Source organism: Macrosteles quadrilineatus, unplaced genomic scaffold (assembly GCF_028750875.1).
Source record: "Macrosteles quadrilineatus isolate MER2022 unplaced genomic scaffold, UCM_ALF_1.0 Scaffold_2__2_contigs__length_208266976, whole genome shotgun sequence".
Classification (NCBI taxonomy): domain Eukaryota; kingdom Metazoa; phylum Arthropoda; class Insecta; order Hemiptera; family Cicadellidae; genus Macrosteles; species Macrosteles quadrilineatus.
The window spans coordinates 120,868,541-120,886,839 of NW_026542595.1; the positions used below are offsets into that span (position 1 = coordinate 120,868,541).

At 31.9% G+C, this 18,299-nt stretch overlaps 1 protein-coding gene across 1 annotated transcript in view; it reads right to left on the minus strand.

Moving 5' to 3' along the window:
* Nucleotides 1–3,723: 3,723 nt before the first annotated feature.
* Nucleotides 3,724–18,299, minus strand: part of LOC128984828 (uncharacterized) — a 36,191-nt gene continuing 21,615 nt past the window's right edge. The window contains exons 3-5 of the mRNA XM_054404196.1: nucleotides 10,894–11,016; nucleotides 9,401–9,481; nucleotides 3,724–3,865 (exon numbers count right to left, since the gene is read on the minus strand). Coding sequence (XP_054260171.1) covers nucleotides 3,775–3,865; nucleotides 9,401–9,481; nucleotides 10,894–11,016 — 295 coding nt within the window. The 3' untranslated portion in view covers nucleotides 3,724–3,774. The remainder of the gene's footprint in view (nucleotides 3,866–9,400; nucleotides 9,482–10,893; nucleotides 11,017–18,299) is intronic.

Consider the following 18,299-nt stretch of genomic DNA (forward strand, 5'->3'; position numbering starts at 1 on the left):
AAAAAATTTAAACCTGAATAATAAGTTTTCTTTTTGAAAAATTCCAATTTATGTCGGGGTAGGTTAATTTTAAACCTAGTGTTATAGTCACCAGTATTGCTTGAAGTGGATGACAATTGAATTTGTTTTGCATAGGGTATGCTTCATATATATACAGACTATACACCGTTAGGATTTGTAATTCCTTAAAATATCTCTTAGCTGATTGTTTTCTTTGCAGTTTCATCATTAGACGAATAGCTCTCTTTTAGCGAATTTCCCTATAGGGAAGTAGCTATTACCGTAGGTGGCACGGTAAGACCTAGACCCGGGACCGATTTACTTTTTCATTTTGATGTCCCCAGAGGCCAAAAACACTATTCGTTCAAATTTTTATATATGTATATATATATATATAGACTTATATATATATATATATATATATACGTCCGTGAACGCGATAACTTGAGTAATTTTTGTCCGATTTTGATGAAATTTGGTTTAAAGGTGTAAAGCGGGATAAACTTGAATGAGTTCACGAACCAGCACGATCGGACCATGGGAACGGGGCTTTACGGGGGGTTTTATGGGGTAAAAATTGGTTTTTCTCACTTTTGACCCTCAAAACACAAAATTTCCCAATTTCTCTTTAGACCTTTTTAAAGAGCTTAAAAAAACAAATAATTTAGTATATAAAAGTATTTTTGTTCGAATATTAGTAACGGAGAAAATTAAAAAAATTGTAAATTTAAAATTCCCATGTTATTCTTATGGAGAATATTGTCAAATGTTGTAGTTTGCTTGTTTATGAATATATTTTGATCAAACTTGGCAAATTTATTTATTTTGTACTAAGCTATCAATATTTTACTCAAAAACACACTTTATTAGTTTCCTTGTAGCAGCAAATCTAGGTACTCGTTAAACCTAATGTTATTAAAATATATTTAACTGAAAATCAATTCAGACAAATGGAAATTCGCTTAGTCGGCAGGTTTGCTGCGGCGGGGGTATTGTTTCATAAGAATAGAATCCAAATTGGTCTTTGATGTTGCTCCATAAATAGATATTCCATAAGCTATGTGACTATGCAGTAATGAAAAGTATATTATCCTCAAAGTGTCTATGCTGCAGAACTGAGACATCTGTCTCAAAGCACATACACCAGAAGTCAATTTTTTTACAACATGTTTAACGTGATTGTCCCAACTAAGATTTTTGTCGATAATTAAACCAAGAAATTTAGTTTGTCCAACTTGGTCTATCTTGTCATTGTTTATACAAATTTTTGCTTCAAATTTTGTTGTTGATTGTTTGGTTGAAAAATATATGAAGTTTGATTTATTTGCATTTATAAGAAGATTTTTTTCTTTTAAAAATTCATGAGTTACTTGAAGATTTTTTGAAGAAGATGTTTCAATTTCAGAATTAGAATTTCCATTTAGCAGGATATTAGAATCATCAGCATACAGACACATGGATCCGTCACTCCCAGGAATAGTCCCAGGCAAACCTCTAATACAACAAAGAAATAGTAGAGGGCCCAGGATCGATCCCTGGGGGACTCCATATCGTAGTGTCTGATGCTGTGATTGAATTTTTTCAATGTAGTTTATTTTATAATGTTCTATGATGTCATCCACTTCAACAAACTGGTGTCTATTTTTAATGTAGGATTCAAACCATTTAAGTTCTTTACCACGGACTCCAAGTTCATTTAAAACGTTAATTAATTTATTGTGCGACACACTGTCAAAGGCTTTACTGACATCTAAGAATATTCCTACAACCTTTTTCCCTTTATCAAATTGCATTTATTATAGACTCTATAAATTCTATACCAGCTGTTACTGTGGATTTTCCTTTTCGAAAGCCATGTTGCTCTTTGTCCAGTAACTGATTGATTTCAAGATATCCAGACAGCTGAATATAAACTATACGCTCATAAATTTTGGAAAAGGCACGTAAAATTGAAATGGTACGATAGCATGATGGATCTTTAGGATTACCTTTTTTAAATACGGAAATAACTTTAGCCAACTTTAATTTGGATGGAAATATGCCTGAAATGAGAGAGGAGTTTATTAAATGTGTTAATGGTTTTGATATGAAAAGTAGTGATTTTTGAATTAGAGTAATAATTGGTATTTCATCATGCCCAGAAGAAATTTTATTTTCAAATGAAAGCACAACTTTTTTAAGATGGTCTTCTGTTATTGTTTCAAATTTTAAAACGTTTGTCATGGCAGTCACTTTTTTTTGGTGAAAATGTTGTGATTTGATGTTGAATCAATGTTTTGCAAAATAGAAAACATTACTCACAGCAACAGGATCTGATATTTGGTTATCATTTTGAACTAAGATTATTTTGGAGGGGACAGTTTGTTTTGATTTTAGTGAAATCTCATTTTTAATTATATTCCATGTAGTCTTTGTTATGTTTCTAGATTTTCTAAATTTATTTTGGTAAAATATTTGTTTAGCACTGTTTATGGATTCCTTTAACTCTTTTTTCTTTACTTTTAACGAAAAAAACGAAACGAAAAATCATTTATTTATACAGGCAAAGTTAGGGCCACATGGCCCTTTCTTACACTTAACCTGTACTTTAAAACATAATATAAATATTTTATCATAATCAGCTTATACAATAAAACAAAACAGAAATCTACAGAAACTCAGATACAGAAACTTTTATCAAAAATCAGTAAATTTTAAAACTACTTACACATACACACTCACTCACATATACATACAAGTCAGCGACCGCCATGCGCACAGGCCCCTACGACAAACTTTTATTGTTTTATATAACAGTGAATTCCTTTTTGCTCTAGTATATGTTACTAGTTCATGGATTTCACACTTTTTCATTTGAATTCCATTTACATATATTTGATACTTTTTCTACACACATCATTTCGGGGGAAATTAGTGTTAAAAATGTGACTGAAAGTAGACATAGAGACATTAAATTTTGCATCCACCGAAGATTGATAAACATCATACCAGTGTTCATTACTTAATTCCCTAAGGAACATTTTAAAATTATTTTCAGTATACTTTCTGCATAACCTCTTCATTACCTTTTTGTTTATACTGTTAACATTTTGTATTTCAAGCAATTGAGCATCATGATCAGAGACATGAGTAATAACACCTGAGACATTTAATTTTGTTTCAAAAATACTGGTAATGAAGTTATCAATTGCAGTAGCTGATTTATCAGTAATCCTAGTTGGAAAGTCAACCCTATAAGACATGTTATATATATTTATGATATTTAAAAATTGATGGTACACATTATCATGATTTAAAACATTAATATTTATATCACCTGCCAATATGATTCTTGAACTTTTTTGTTAATAAATCTAGAGTAATATCTAGTTTTGCTAAGAAAGGTTGGATATATTTATATTCAGGAGTTCTATATAACCCTAACAATATAAACGACATACCATCTAGTATAATTTTAGTCATACAGCACTCAAATTCTTTCTCCAAAATATCTTTTACTTATTATTCAATACTGTTTTAGATCTCTGTCTATAGTTTTAGAAAATCGTAAATAGTATATAAACAATAAATCAACACATTATTTGGTATTGAAAACTAACAATTAAATTTACCTGACAGTTCACTAGTGTTGGCCCAGAAACATCAGAAGAATCAATTTATGGTGAAAGAATATATGGTAAATAAAATTCTAAACTAGGTTGATTGTACAATAAATGTATTTATTAGTAAGTGTGGTTATTGTCTAACCTCTTGACGTATTTTTTTGTAGGAATATCACTGCGGTGTCTGCGAATGATTAGCAAGGATTTTGATGCAGCTGTATTCTGCCCCAAAGTCAGGCTCCTTGATCTCAAAGGTGAATATCCTAATTTAAACAAAGAAATCAATTGTTAAAAGTTGTTACACACATGGACACTGTAAAATGTCTCTTAAGAATTTTTAACATTTTTTCCATATTGAGCTGATAACCCAGTAACCTTGTTATAAAAATCAGGGTCTACCTTGCATGAAATGGGGTAGTAGGTTTCTCTTTTTTATGTTGTTTGTATTAGTGCCGAGTTGCTAAATCCAAATTTTCGACCTCGGCGACCTTCCGGATCACCTCCAAAAAGCTTAAAAATCGGCGGAATTTCGCAATATTTTTACGTTTGTCCAATTTTGACCCTGAAGCATCACTTTTTCATAAAGAACAACCATAACCATTTTTAAAGTATATTAAATTACCTATCATATAAGACCAAAATGGTTATTACAGGCCTAATAGTTTTCAAGATATGACTCCACAAACAACGACTAAAATTACAAAATTTTGAATTTTTTTTAATGTTTGGCTAACGTTAACCCTTAAGCATAACTTAATCGTTATTTTTTATTAAAACAACCATAATAACTTTGAAACTGCATAAAATTACTCACAATTAAAGACCAAAATGGTTATTATAGGCCTAACACATTGAGAGATATGCCTCTTCAAGGTTTATAAAATCTTCCATAAATGTTTGTATTTTAAGATTCAAAACTGTCAAGCTATTCAATTTGGTCAAGTTTTATAAAAGAACCATATAATAAGAAATAAAAAATTTATTTCTTTTCAAGTACAGATTGTGTTTTGACAATTTATTTTTAAATGGAAATAAATCTATTATATCTATCTACATAAATACTCACATACATTGTTACAATAAATGGTTCTCGGGGATAGAACACAGGCCTGTGTGACGAACGGTATTCATTTTTACGTAATTTTGATTTTAAATTAAACTGTTTACAACACAGAAATACCTAATAATGGCTTAAATACTATGATTTTGAATACAAATATGGCTTTTGTAATAGTATAAAGAGTGTATAAAAGGATTACAATCATATTTTTTTCATATAAACCCCATTTAAGGGGTCAAAAATATAACGTAAATTAATTAATTTGGCCTAACACATTTTGTGTCTTAAACCTTAAAATGCTTAATATTGGCTTAAATTATATAATTTTGAATAGAGTTATGGCTTTTTTAATTGCATAAAAAGTGTATAAAATACAAGTATAAGATACAAATAAAGCTTACTTAATAGGTGAAAAACATAACGTAAACATTGATTTTGCGTAACAGATTTTCTTATTTCAACTTTAAAATGGCAAAAAGCTTAAATTTAATAATTTTGAATAGGATTATGGTATTACAAATTACACAAATAATATATAAATGGAATACAATTCTAACTTAGACAAAAAATCATATTTAATGAGTGAAAAACATTACGTAAACAAAATACCTACTACAAATTATTTTTACTAACATTTTACTTTATATTTCCTTGCAGTTTATATATTTTTAACACTTGAAAATGCTTTATTACACTGAAGGATCCAAGAACTGAAGAACCAATTTAGACTATAAAAAGTCAATAGCTAGCTTGCTTCATAATTCAAAAACAAAGTCAGATTTACAAGAATTTAAGCGAGTTGTGTTGTGCAAATCATACATTATTAGTTAATATTTTTCAAATTAATCACGATTGACTTTTTAAAACCTCATATATCAAAAGAGTACTAGTTGGAGCAAAGTAAGAAAAAAATACCAATAAAAGCCTATAGTTTACGCAAGAATTAAGTTTTAACACAGGAAAGAGCTAAAGACCACCCACAGTGCCAAGGGGACTATGGACACCTGTGGTCACTATTATCTAAACAACCATAATATGACTCATGATGACATATAGTTTTTTGGTCAGATATTGTAGATATTTGAATTATATAATATCCTGCAGGTAATCCCAAATTGATGGGTTGAAGCGTTCAGAAGTTATAGGACTTTGAAATTTCAAATTGAGACAACTTTTTTCACCCAAAAAATCATATTATTAGTCTTATTTTCAATTAAATTCTCGAAATTTGTTACAATCTGTCCTCTTGATTTAATGCTAGTTGTTTAATCTTATTCCTTATCAAGAAATTGTGAAAATTCATAAGCATGCAGGCAGGCAGATCCAGTGTAAGAGTTCCTTATCTGTTATCCGGCTCATGTAAGGATACCTATACCCATGTCCTTCTAGTGTCAGTGCTGTAGTTTGAACAAGTTGGTCCTTCCCCCCACTACTGCTCAATTCATACAGCACAGACAGGACAGGAGGTCCTGAGGAGTGCCAGTAAATCCTGACATAAAAGAAGTAATATATTGCATGGCAGAACGACAGCAAAGTTGAAACCTTTTTTCACTGTTGCATCTTCATTCTTTATATCAATTCCTCTTGATAGTACTTTATAAACATTTTAATTACAATAGATTTCTTCCATAAAAAACTTATACTATGTTGTTGAAATTAAATAAATTTGTTTATATTCTTATTATGGTTCTTTTATAAAATTTGATCAAATTGAACAACTTGAATCTTAAAATACAAACATTTATGGAAGATTTTATGAACCTTGAAGAGGCATATCTCTCAATGTGTTAGGCCTATAATAACCATTTTGGTCTTTAATTGTGAGTAATTTTATGCAGTTTCAAAGTTATTATGGTTGTTTTAGTAAAAAATAACGATTAAGTTATGCTTAAGGGTTAACGTTAGCCAAACATTAAAAAAAATTCAAAATTTTGTAATTTTAGTCGTTGTTTGTGGAGTCATATCTTGAAAACTATTAGGCCTGTAATAACCATTTTGGTCTTATGTGATAGGTAATTTAATATACTTTAAAAATGGTTATGGTTGTTCTTTATGAAAAAGTGATGCTTCATGGTCAAAATTGGACAAACGTAAAAATAGTGCGTAATTCTGCCAGTTTTTAAGGTTTTTGGAGGTGATCCGGAAGGTCGCCGAGGTCGAAAATTTGGATTTAGCAACTCGGTACTATTACAAACAACATAAAAAAAGAAACCTACTACCCCATTTCATGCAAGGTAAAATGCGTTAGGTTACTGGATTATGATCTGTTTCCCACATAAGATTCAAGGAAACTCTTTCAGTGGTGGAGCGAAATGCCAAACTACATAAAAACTATAACCTCTTAGACGATATGGATAGAACATTTAGTTAAAAACAGATAAGAGTTATGCCCTTTTTTATGGATCGGTGACTGATGTAGCTGTTGACCACTGAGACCAAACAAACCTAATCACAGAACAATATGAAGTTGTCAATTTTTGAAACTATGTTTTTGAATACCAAACAAATACAGGATTTACATGACTAATAATCTTATATTAGTGGGACCACCAAAAATAGTAGAATCATTTTACACTAGTAATTAGAAGTGTGTGCCGGTCAAGTTAGGATACATGTTAATAATTCTTTGATTCTGTTTTAGATCTTTCCGACTTTTCGTGCGCGTTAAATTTTTCAAGAGGATCACACATGAACTTCCTATACGTAGATGTTGACATCAGGTGTCTTCTGTAAAAATTAGAGGTAATTTTTTTATATTTCTTGTAACTAAATATGTAAAATGGTTTGATAAAAATCAATTAGATGAAAGATATTTTAAAAAACGCAAGTAATACGAATTCAGGTGTCTTATTTGAATTAGCCTGCTTTACTGGGACGTCAGTTTGATGGAGACTTTATCTACGAACAAAGTCATAATCTTTCATTAAATTTAAACCAACCTTTTGGTTCCATGGGATCTTATTTCATGCATTTTGCATTGAAGTGTACATGTAATTTGCAATAATTACATATAATATACAACATTTCAGTTTAGTAGGTAAATAGATACCAAATAGATATAATTTAAAAGGCAATATTGGAATATCTTTGTAATTATAAACTCACAAAATCTAATTTTTAGATGATGTTTGCTCACTTGGACTTTGCTATTACAGGTTTTGAGTTGCTGTCATACCAAAGGTAGGAACTTTCCTTTTGTGTGCATTATATGTTCTGCCATCATTCATCGGATTGAGTCTTCGCTTTGCTGAAGAAATCCCCGTCTTTTAGTTTTAGGTGAATACAAAGAGGTTAGGGATGGTTAGAGTTATCACAGATAACAAAATTCATTTTATTAAAATTTTGATTAGATCAGGGATTTTCAGGTTTTTTTATTATAAAGTGTTAGGTGAAATTTTACTTAATCTTCTCATGAATTGATTAGCCATATGCTTTTAGAACAGATTAGGGATTTTCAGGTTTATTTTTTAGATAGTGTTAGGTGAAATTTTACTATATTTTTTCATGAATAGGTTAGCCATAGGGTTTTAGAATAGATTGAAAATGTTTAGGTTTTTTTAGGTATATAGTGTTAGATCAAGTTTTACTATATCATCTCATGAATAGATTAGCCATAGGCTTTAGGACAGAATAGGGATTTTCAGGTTCTTTTTATCAGGTAGAGAGTTAGGGAGAAAATTAAGATATTATTACAGTAGCTCACAAAGGCTTTATAGCTATGATAGGTTAGTGCTAGGCCATCCTCTACGAGACATCTACGAGAGCAGATCTTCAAATTCAAGACGCTTAGTTATTTGTTTGTTCTGTGTGTGTGTGCGTGCTTTTATACTTATTTCTATGTCCAGTTTCAAATCAACTGATATTGTTGCACGAACATAGTTATAAATGTTGATTTGACGCGATTTCAGATATGAGTCATATAGTTGGATAGTTTGATTTGATTGTTAATATTAGTTAAAAGAACCAGAATAAGAAGAAGATTAAGGAAATCACAAATAAAAAAATAGGGGTAAGTTGCTTAGTTTTTTGTAAATTCAAATTTTATTGATTCTATAAAAGTTGCATACTGTACATATATTTTTATTATTAGATATTGTTTTTCTTTAACTAGGTGTTATTAATACGCCTTCTTTAAGTTAAGGAATAATTGTAGGATATACATATATTTTGTATTAAGTTATTTATTAAATAATTTTTTAGTAGCCTGGTAAAATTTTAAGAAGTTTAACTATGAAAAGCCATTATATAAGTCTTGTCTACTTAGTCAAAGCCAGTAAATAGGGGATTATATACACCTTCAGCAGATGGGGACATCAATTTACCAAAAAATAGATATAAAAAAGATTTCTATGGGATGTTTTGCATGATTAAACTACTAAAACTACTAAGATTCTTACCAGGGGTGGCAAGGAGGGATAAATGGGCTTCGACCCTTAAATTATTTCAAAACTCATATCGTGCGATATATTTCATAAAATTAAAATTTTGTTTGGAGTTTTGAAAACAGTTTTTGATTAGTAATACACTCCTTAAGCTTGTGTTACGGCCCTACCACAGTTCGGTAATATTGTGGTAGAAACAGGAGGCCCTCCAACTGAACATGGCCGAGGAGGCGCTTGTGGGTAGAGAGAAGAGGTAGATCAAAATAATTGTGTCTGGACCTCCTCTCCCTACCACGGGTCCCTTATCCAAAGTATCCCTTGAACCTTATTCTAACCCACTGACATGATTTCCTTACTTTCTACTCTTCATCCTGCTAGCTTCCATAAAGGCATCATAAGAGCTGTATTCGACTACCCAAGTAAGTATCTTATCTACTCTACAAACAGAAACAATACAACCTTAGTGTAAGTAGATAGCAGAAATTTACCATTCCAACTCAGAATATTTCAAGTATCCAAGTTTTCTGGGTCCTGTCCTATAAAATGTTGACGTGCATGCTTGTGAATTTGTTACGAGGGGAACCGATGACCTGTAATCCAACTGATTCCAAGCACTACATTTATTGCAGACTCTAAAGTCTGGTCATTTCAGAGTTGAGATATATTATTACTCTATTACATATGAAACTATTGAAGAAAATATCACATATAAAGTGAAAACATAGGGTAAGGGACAAAGTGGAAATGCATAGTATGCTACTGATCATATTTTACTACGGTACTTGTGTTTATACAAACACAGTGCCTCTCTTTCCTCCATGACTGTTCTGAGAAAAATTTTTCAGGAGAGTAGTTTGCAGCAAACACTAGTTGAGTGTAGACCAAACATTTATCAACAAAACTAGGCATGAATATAAAGTACAAAACATACAAAGTACAGGAACAAAAACAATTACTTGTAGGATCTATTTCAGTTGATATAACTCTTGCCCTCTTCCAAAAACTGTCTTTTAAGACTCTGTTTTAGATTTTACAATTGTTGTGAGCGACTAGTATGACCAGGGGAATTCGTAGAATCTGCGTTCTGACATCTTAGAACTTCCTATACAAAGGCGATGTGAGCTCTGTATCCTCTGATAAATGCTAAGGTAATTTTGTTTGATTTTGAAGAATATTCCATTATAGAAAATGAGCTATTACCTTAGCTATTTATGAGGTCGTGGTAAGACCTGGACCAGGGGCTGATTTACCTTTTTGTTTTGAGGTCCCCAGAGGCCAAAAACAACATCTGTTCAAATTTATCTATATATATTTATATACATGTCCATTAGTGCGATAACTTATGCAAAAATGATCGGATAAATCTTAAACTAGGTACAAACTATTAAACGTATCGTGTAAACATGTTTATTCAAACGAGGTTGCAAACCAGTCTGATCTGACTATGGAAACAGGAATTTATGGGTCGTTTTATGGGATTAAGATATGTTATTCCCATTTTTTAACCTAAAAATATACAATTTAGCAATTTATTTCTAAATCTCTTTAATAGAGCTTAAGAACAGTGCATTAAGCGTTGTTTTACGCCTTACCGTTATTGAGAAAGTAAAAAAAGTGTAAATTCAACATTTCTATGCTCATTATTATGGGGAATAAAGTAAACTGCTGTAGTTTGCTTGTTTATGGATAGGGTGTAATACAATTTGACAAATCCTTGTATTTCATACTAATTAGCTATCAATGATTCAATTAAAAACACCTTCTCTGTAGCAGCAAAGCTAGGTGCTCATTAATATTAAGTATAATAATTAATATTGTAGTATAAAAGGAAGTGTGCTGTTAGTCAAACCTCTGGACGTGCATTGTTGCAGGCATATCACTGTGGTGTCTGTCAATCAACGCAACTGTAGCCTTCACTACGTCCATCTCCTTCAGCACTTTGGTGCCAGGTGAGTAGCCAACGTTTGATATCCTAATAGAAACAAACAAATCAACAGCTGTTACGTACATTGACAATGTAAAAGGTTTCTTAAGCTACATAATATTAAGGTAATAATATTAATTTGTAGATAGGTTCTTGCTCCGTCGAGCTGATCTGTTTCCCGTACAAGGTTCAAAGACACCCTCGATTTAACCAACTTTACCTAAATAAAAATGTCTTTCTTCTCTATTCAAAGCAAAGCTTTCAGACAGTTAAGCTTTTTAGTCAAAATGCTGTGAAAGAAGATTCCACCTTGGATGTCAATGAATAGGGTTTTAGGTAAAAACCTAAATTCCCCATTTTTAGTACGGTAACTACATTTAACTGCCAACAACATAAAACAGATTGCATCGTTCCACACAGGCGATTGAAAGAAAGTGCTTGTCAATTTGAGATAACTTTTACCAATTATTTTATACTGTTTTAGATCTTTGCCTATAGTTTTAGAAAATTGTCTATAGTATATAAACAATAAATCAACACATTATTTGGTATTGAAAACTAACAATTAAAATTACCTGACAGTTCACTAGTGTTGGTCCAGACAAATCAGAAGAATCAATATATGGTGAAAGAATATGTGGTTATTAAAATTCTAAACCAACTAGGTTTATTTTACAAGAAATAATCGTTTAACCTCCTGACGTACTTTGTTGCAGGCATATCACTGTGGTGTCTGTCAACCATAGCAAAAGTTTATCAAGGGAAATAACGGAACTGTAGCCTTCACTACGTCAACCTCCTCCAACACTTAAATCGCAGGTGAATATCCTATGTTTGATATCCTAAGAGAAACAAATGGGTCAACACTTGTTTCATACATTAACACTATAAAAAGTTTCATGAGCTACCCGATATTAAGTCATCATTTGATGGACAGGTTCTAGCCTTATTGAGCTGATAGACAACAGACAACATTCTTTATTATTATTTTCTCAACTTTGGTTGAGTAAACATTTTTAGTTGAACTGTTTAGCATATTTGGTTCAATGGCGCTCTTGTCAGTGGTGGAGCAAATAAGTGACATACTTCAAAAAGACTGTAACCTGTTCAACAATGTGGATAGAACATTTAGTTGAGATATGCTAGAATCAAACCCTCCTCCATGAATTGGCAAGGGACATTAATGGCTGATGCTGAAAACTGACGCCAAACAAACCTAATCATGGAACATGGTCGAAGCGTCAATTCTCTTTCACTATGTTTTTGAATACTACAAAAGTGGCTCTAAAGGTGGGATACATAAAAATTTAACACAGATAATTAAAATTAATTGCCAGTCAAGCTAGTGTTTTTAATACTATGACAAGGCTAATCAAACCATAACTGTGGGACCACCAAAAAGTGTAGAATCATTAAACACAGGTAATTTAAAATAAGTGGCAGTCTAGTTAGGATTCATTTTAACAATTCTTTGACACTGTTTTAGATCTTTCCGACTGAAATGGGTGTCAACTTTTGGGAGAAGATCGTCATAGAATGAATTACAACTTTAAGCCGGACTTAAACTCACAAAATTTGCTCACTTGGACTTCGCTATTTGCAGGTTTCGAGTTGCTGTCGTACCAAAGGTAGCAACATTCCTTTTGTGTGCATTATGTGTTCTGACCTTCATCGGATTGAATCTTCGCTTCACTGAAGAAATCCCCGTCGTTTAGTTTTAGGTTATTAGAAAGAGGTTAGGGATGGTTAGAGTTATCACAGATAACTAAATTCATTTTATTTATAATTTTAATTAGATCAGGGATTTTCACTTTTTCTAATATACAGTGTTAGGTGAAATTTTACTTTATCTTCTCATGAATTAATTAGCCATAAGCTTTTAGAACAGATTAGGGATTTTCAGGTTTATTTATTAGATAGTGTTAGGTGAAATTTTACTATATTTTTTTATGAATAGGTTAGCCATAAAGTTTTAGAACAGATTATATTTTTTTAGGTTTTTTAAAGTATATAGTGTTAGGTCAAGTTTTACTATATCATCTCATGAATAGAATAGCCATAAGTCCTAGGACAGAATAGGGATGTTCAGGTTCTTTTTATCAGATAGAGAGTTAGGAAGATAATTAAGATATTATTACAGTAGCCTACAAAGGCTTTATAGCTATGATAGGTTAGTGTCAGGCCATCCTCTACGAGACATCTTCGAGAGCAGATCTTCAAATTCAAGACGCTTAATTATTTGTTTGTTTTGTGTGTGTGTACTTATATTTATTTCCATGTCCAATTTTAAATAATCTAATATTGTTGCACGAACAATTATCAGTTCAGTTATCAGTTATTTAAGATGGGGACGCCAATATGTGCATATTTTAACCCAAATATGAGTGAAGGATGAGTGTAGGATGAGTGGCGCGATCTTGTAGTCTTGTTAGTGACTAAGGCCGACATGTTCCTTAGACACAGCTGTTAATTAATAGCCCATACAGCTAATGACAACATAGTGATGAACGTCACTTTACGCGATTTCAGATATAAGTTATAAAGATGGATGGTTTGTGTTGATTGTTAATATTAGTTTAAAAAACCAGAAGAATAAGAAGAAGAAGAGGAAGAAAATCACACATGAAAAGTTACTGGTAAGTTGTGTAGTTATTCAAAAGTTCAAATTTTATTGATTCCCAAAATATGTAGCATACTGTACATATATTTTAGCGAATTTCCCTATAGGGAAGTAGCTATTACCGTAGGTCTCATGGTAAGACCGGGACCGATTTTCTTTTTCATTTTGATGTCCCCAGAGGCCAAAAACACCATTCGCTCAAATTTTTATATATCTATATATGGATATATATATATGTCCATCCGATAACTTGAGTAATTTTTGTCCGATTTTGATAAAATTTTGTTTGAAGGTGTAAGGCGGGATAAACTTGAACCAGTTCGCAAACCAGCATGATTGGACTATGGGAACGGGGGTTTACGGGGGTTTTTATGGTGTAAAAAGAGGTTTTTCCCATTTTTGACCCAAAACACATAAAATTTAGCAATTTCTTTCCAGACCATTTTGTAGAGCTTAAAAAAACAAATAATTTAGTACGGTATATTGAAGTGTTATTATGCGCCTAATGGTTACGAAGAAAATTCCAAAAAAATGTAAATTTAAATTTCCCATGTTATTCTTATGGAGAACAAGTAAACAGTTGTAGTTTGCTTGTTTATGAACATATTTTGGTCAAATTTGGAAAATTTTTTTATTTCTTACTAACTATTAACATTTTACAAAAAAAAAAAAAACAGTTTTGCCCTCCCTGATGCAGCAAACCTAAGTACTTGTTAAACTAATTCTATAGGAAATAAGTTTTATATTTTTAAGTAGACATTTTAGTGTAAATCCAATCAGGCAAATGGAAATTCGATTAGTCTGCAGGTTTGCTGTGACAGGGGTATTTATTATTAGATATTGTTTTCCTTTAACTAGGTGTTATTGATACGCCTTCTTTAAGTTTTTTTTGTATAAGCCTAAGCTATTTATTAAGCCATTTTTCAGTAGCCTGGTAAAAGTTTAATGTCCAGTTTCAAATCATCTGATATTGTTGTACGGACATAGTGATGAACGTTGATTTGACGCGATTTCAGATATGAGTCATAAAGTTGGATAGTTTGAGTTGATTGTTAATATTAGTTAAAAGAACCAGAAGAAGAAGATTAAGGAAATCACATATAAAAAAAAAAAAGTGGTAAGTTGTGTAGTTTTACGTAAATTCCAATTTTATTGATTCCTCAAATGTTGCATACTGTACATATATTTTTATTATTAGATATTTTTTCCTTTTACTGCATTGTTAGCTAATATACATATTAAGCAGTTATTCCTATATCATTACAAACAATAAAAAATATTTTATTTTATAATTCACTTTCCAAGAAATGGATTAATAAAAATATTCTTTAAAAATATGGAGAATATAATAGTATTCACAAATGAAAACTGTTCCCCAACAGAAAATACCTTGGATGAAAATACAGTTGATTGCATTAATCAGAAAATCACTGATTTGTCAGTTCCTTTAAGATATGAGCTAAATAAACTAATTGATCAGTATGGTGTGGAACCTTTTGAGAAACTAGTTAACTACTTTGGACAAACCTTGGAGGGATGGAATATTGATATTAGCAAGAATATAGAATTGCAAAAATCCTATGACACATTAAAACAAGATTTTTCACATTTAGAAAATGTATATGAACACTCCAAAAATAAAAATAAGTCGTTAATGGAAGAACTGATTGAGGCTGACAACAATGACTTATCAATAACCAAGGATAATCTGACAGACTCTGTTTGTTATTTTGCTGATTATGAGACAAAAGCAAATGAACAAAAATTGAGAATATCTGAACTGCAACACGCTATGGAGGAGTTAAAGAAGACTATAACTCAATTAAAAAAAGAAAAAGAAACTGCTTGGACTAAAATGAAGGAAACCGAAAAACTCTGCAATAAATATAAGATGGACATTTTAAACAGCAAACAATGGTTAGGAGATGAGGCGATCTCTTTTTATTTGACAAATCATGTCAAAAAATGTACAAAAGAGAAGAACGTCTACATCTTTGAGCCTTCAGTCACCCAACTCATTAAGCTAGCAGATTTGGACACAGTCAAGAGTCAAATAGTAGGACTAAGCTTAAAGAAATACAAGCTTATACTATTCCCCTTGAACAACAGTACATCTACCAGTGGTAGTAGTGGCAGCCACTGGTCTCTTCTTGTACTAGACCTCACTCACGACACATGGAGGCACTATGACTCTCTCAACAAAACAAATCATGATAGTGCAGTTGCTGTGTCCACCAAAGTTAATAAAGTCTTTAAGAAGGACATAAAACTTGAAGAAGAAAAATCAAGTACTCAAAACAATGGACATGATTGTGGTGTACACATGCTAACAAACGTTGATTGTGTAATATCTAAGTTACAGACACAAACTTCAGACCCGCGCACTGCTAACAACTCTGAAAATATGGATCTTGTTCTACAAAAAAAGATTGAACTTTTTAATTTTTTCTCTAGTTATTGGAGCAAACTATGCAATAACCCACAAACTAATATTCCTATACCTCCAGTGAATATTGTTAGTAATAAAAACTACAATAGGAAATGTCCTAAGAAGAAAATGACTCAACAGAAAGAAAACAAAAACCAACAAAAGTATAAATCTGGAAATTTGAACAAATGGTGTATTGAGGATAATGCAACCAAGCCTCAAACAAATCATCTTCCTACAAATGATATCCCGATTCAAAAACTGAAGCAGAGCAGAAAAGTTTTAGTGGTAAGCGACAGTCACGGAAAAGACATTAGTTTAAAAATTCAACAACATCTACCCTCAGGCGCACATGTCATGGCCATAACTCGTCCTGGAGCACCATTTAAGTATGTCACCAGTGATATCCTGAAACTTACCACAGGCTACACCCATGATGATCATGTCATAATCTTTGCTGGTACGAATGACATTTTGCCTGACATGCAAAGGCAGTCTGTACCCGACCTTGCAGACATTAAACATATCGCCAAATCAACCAAGGTATCAGTAGTTTTGGTTCCTGCAAGGTTTGACACAACTTTGTCACATAAAAATATAAAATTCTTTAATGGAGTGTTACAAAGGCGGCTTAGAGAGGAGAAATACATAGATATTGTGCATCTAAACTGGCAAAGAAGAGAACACTTCACACGTCATGGCTTACACATGAACAACCATGGTAAATCTATTCTGTCAGAGAATCTTGCTAAGCTTATTTGCAAGCACCACTACCTAAATTCTGAATCAGAATCTCCAGATGCAAGTTCTTCATGTGAAAATCAGTCTCGAGACTCTTCAAGTTGCCCTACTGTTCCTGCTGCTATTACTGATTCCACTTCAACCCAAATGCTGGATGGCTTGCCAGGAGGGCTCACTAGACAGTCAACCGTGAGGAGGGGTTCTACATCTCCAAGCTCTTCTGACGAGTTCTACGGCTGGGACACACCAAACACAGAGAAGCAGCGACTTTACCGAGATGTCCTGTGTAAGGAAGATGGAAAAAGTGCAGTGACAAGTGATACTTCCATGCCTAACATATTGTCTTTGGAGCAATACCCGACACTTCTGCGAAGGTCAAAAAGGGTAAAAATGAAGCTTGCCAACTGTCAGGTTAAAAATTCTGTCAAAACTGTTAAAGATCAGGTTCACTGCAAGAGTCCGGCAACCGATACACATCCTGGAGCTTTTTTAGAGATAAATTGCTAGAACAAAGTAACTTCATTAAAAAATCATTTTTGCATCTTAACATTGAGGGAGTTTTCACTAATGCGTCAAACAAACTAAATGAGTTAGAAATATTTCTAAGCTGTAGCACAAACAATGTAATTGGTATTTCTCTAAATGAACACTGGCTATCACCAGATTGTGTATCGCTGCTGAATTCTTTAAATGGTTTTGTCTTAGCAGATTTCTATGCTAGGGAGAACATGTCTCGAGGTGGATCTTGTATTTTGTTGAGAAACGGTATAGATTTTAGAGTAAGGAAGGATTTAGCTAGTATTAATGAAAAGTTTGTTTTTGAAGGATCTTTTGTAGAGATTTTAGAGTATAATTTAGTTTTTATTTCAATTTATCGCATTCCAAGATACAATAATGCTAATTTATTTCTGTCAAAACTAGAATTTCTACTACAATTGCTCAAAAAGGAAAAGTTAACTAAAAAAATTATTATTGCCGCTGATTTCAATATTGACATTCTAAAAAATGACACCATATCCAATAAATTCATAGAAATTGTAGAAAGTTATGGATTTCAATTTAATTTTAAAAGCCCAACTAGAATAACAAACCAGAGCAAAACGTGTATAGATAATATAGCAACTAATATAGTGTGTGATGTATCAAATGTTCTGAATTTAGACTTAAGTTTTTCTGACCACAATTGTTTGATGTTGGAACTGTGTTTCTGTAAAAAGAAAGGAAAGTCTAATACTGTAAACAAAAGGATTTTTAATGAGCAATCAATGGCACAGTTCTCAAAAAATATCCTTGATATACAATTTAATTTGACCAGTGGCAATGCTGATGATATTTATAATAATTTTCTTAGAGAGCTCCTGTTAAAATTTGATCAATCTTTCCCATTAAAATCTGTTAAAATAAATTCTAGTAATTCAAGTAAGTGTAATAAAATGTGGATAACACCTGGCTTAAAAATATCTGCAAAAAAGAAAAGACTATTACATATGTTGGCTAAAAAAAGTGGTAACATTGATTTTAAGAATTATGTTAAGAGATACA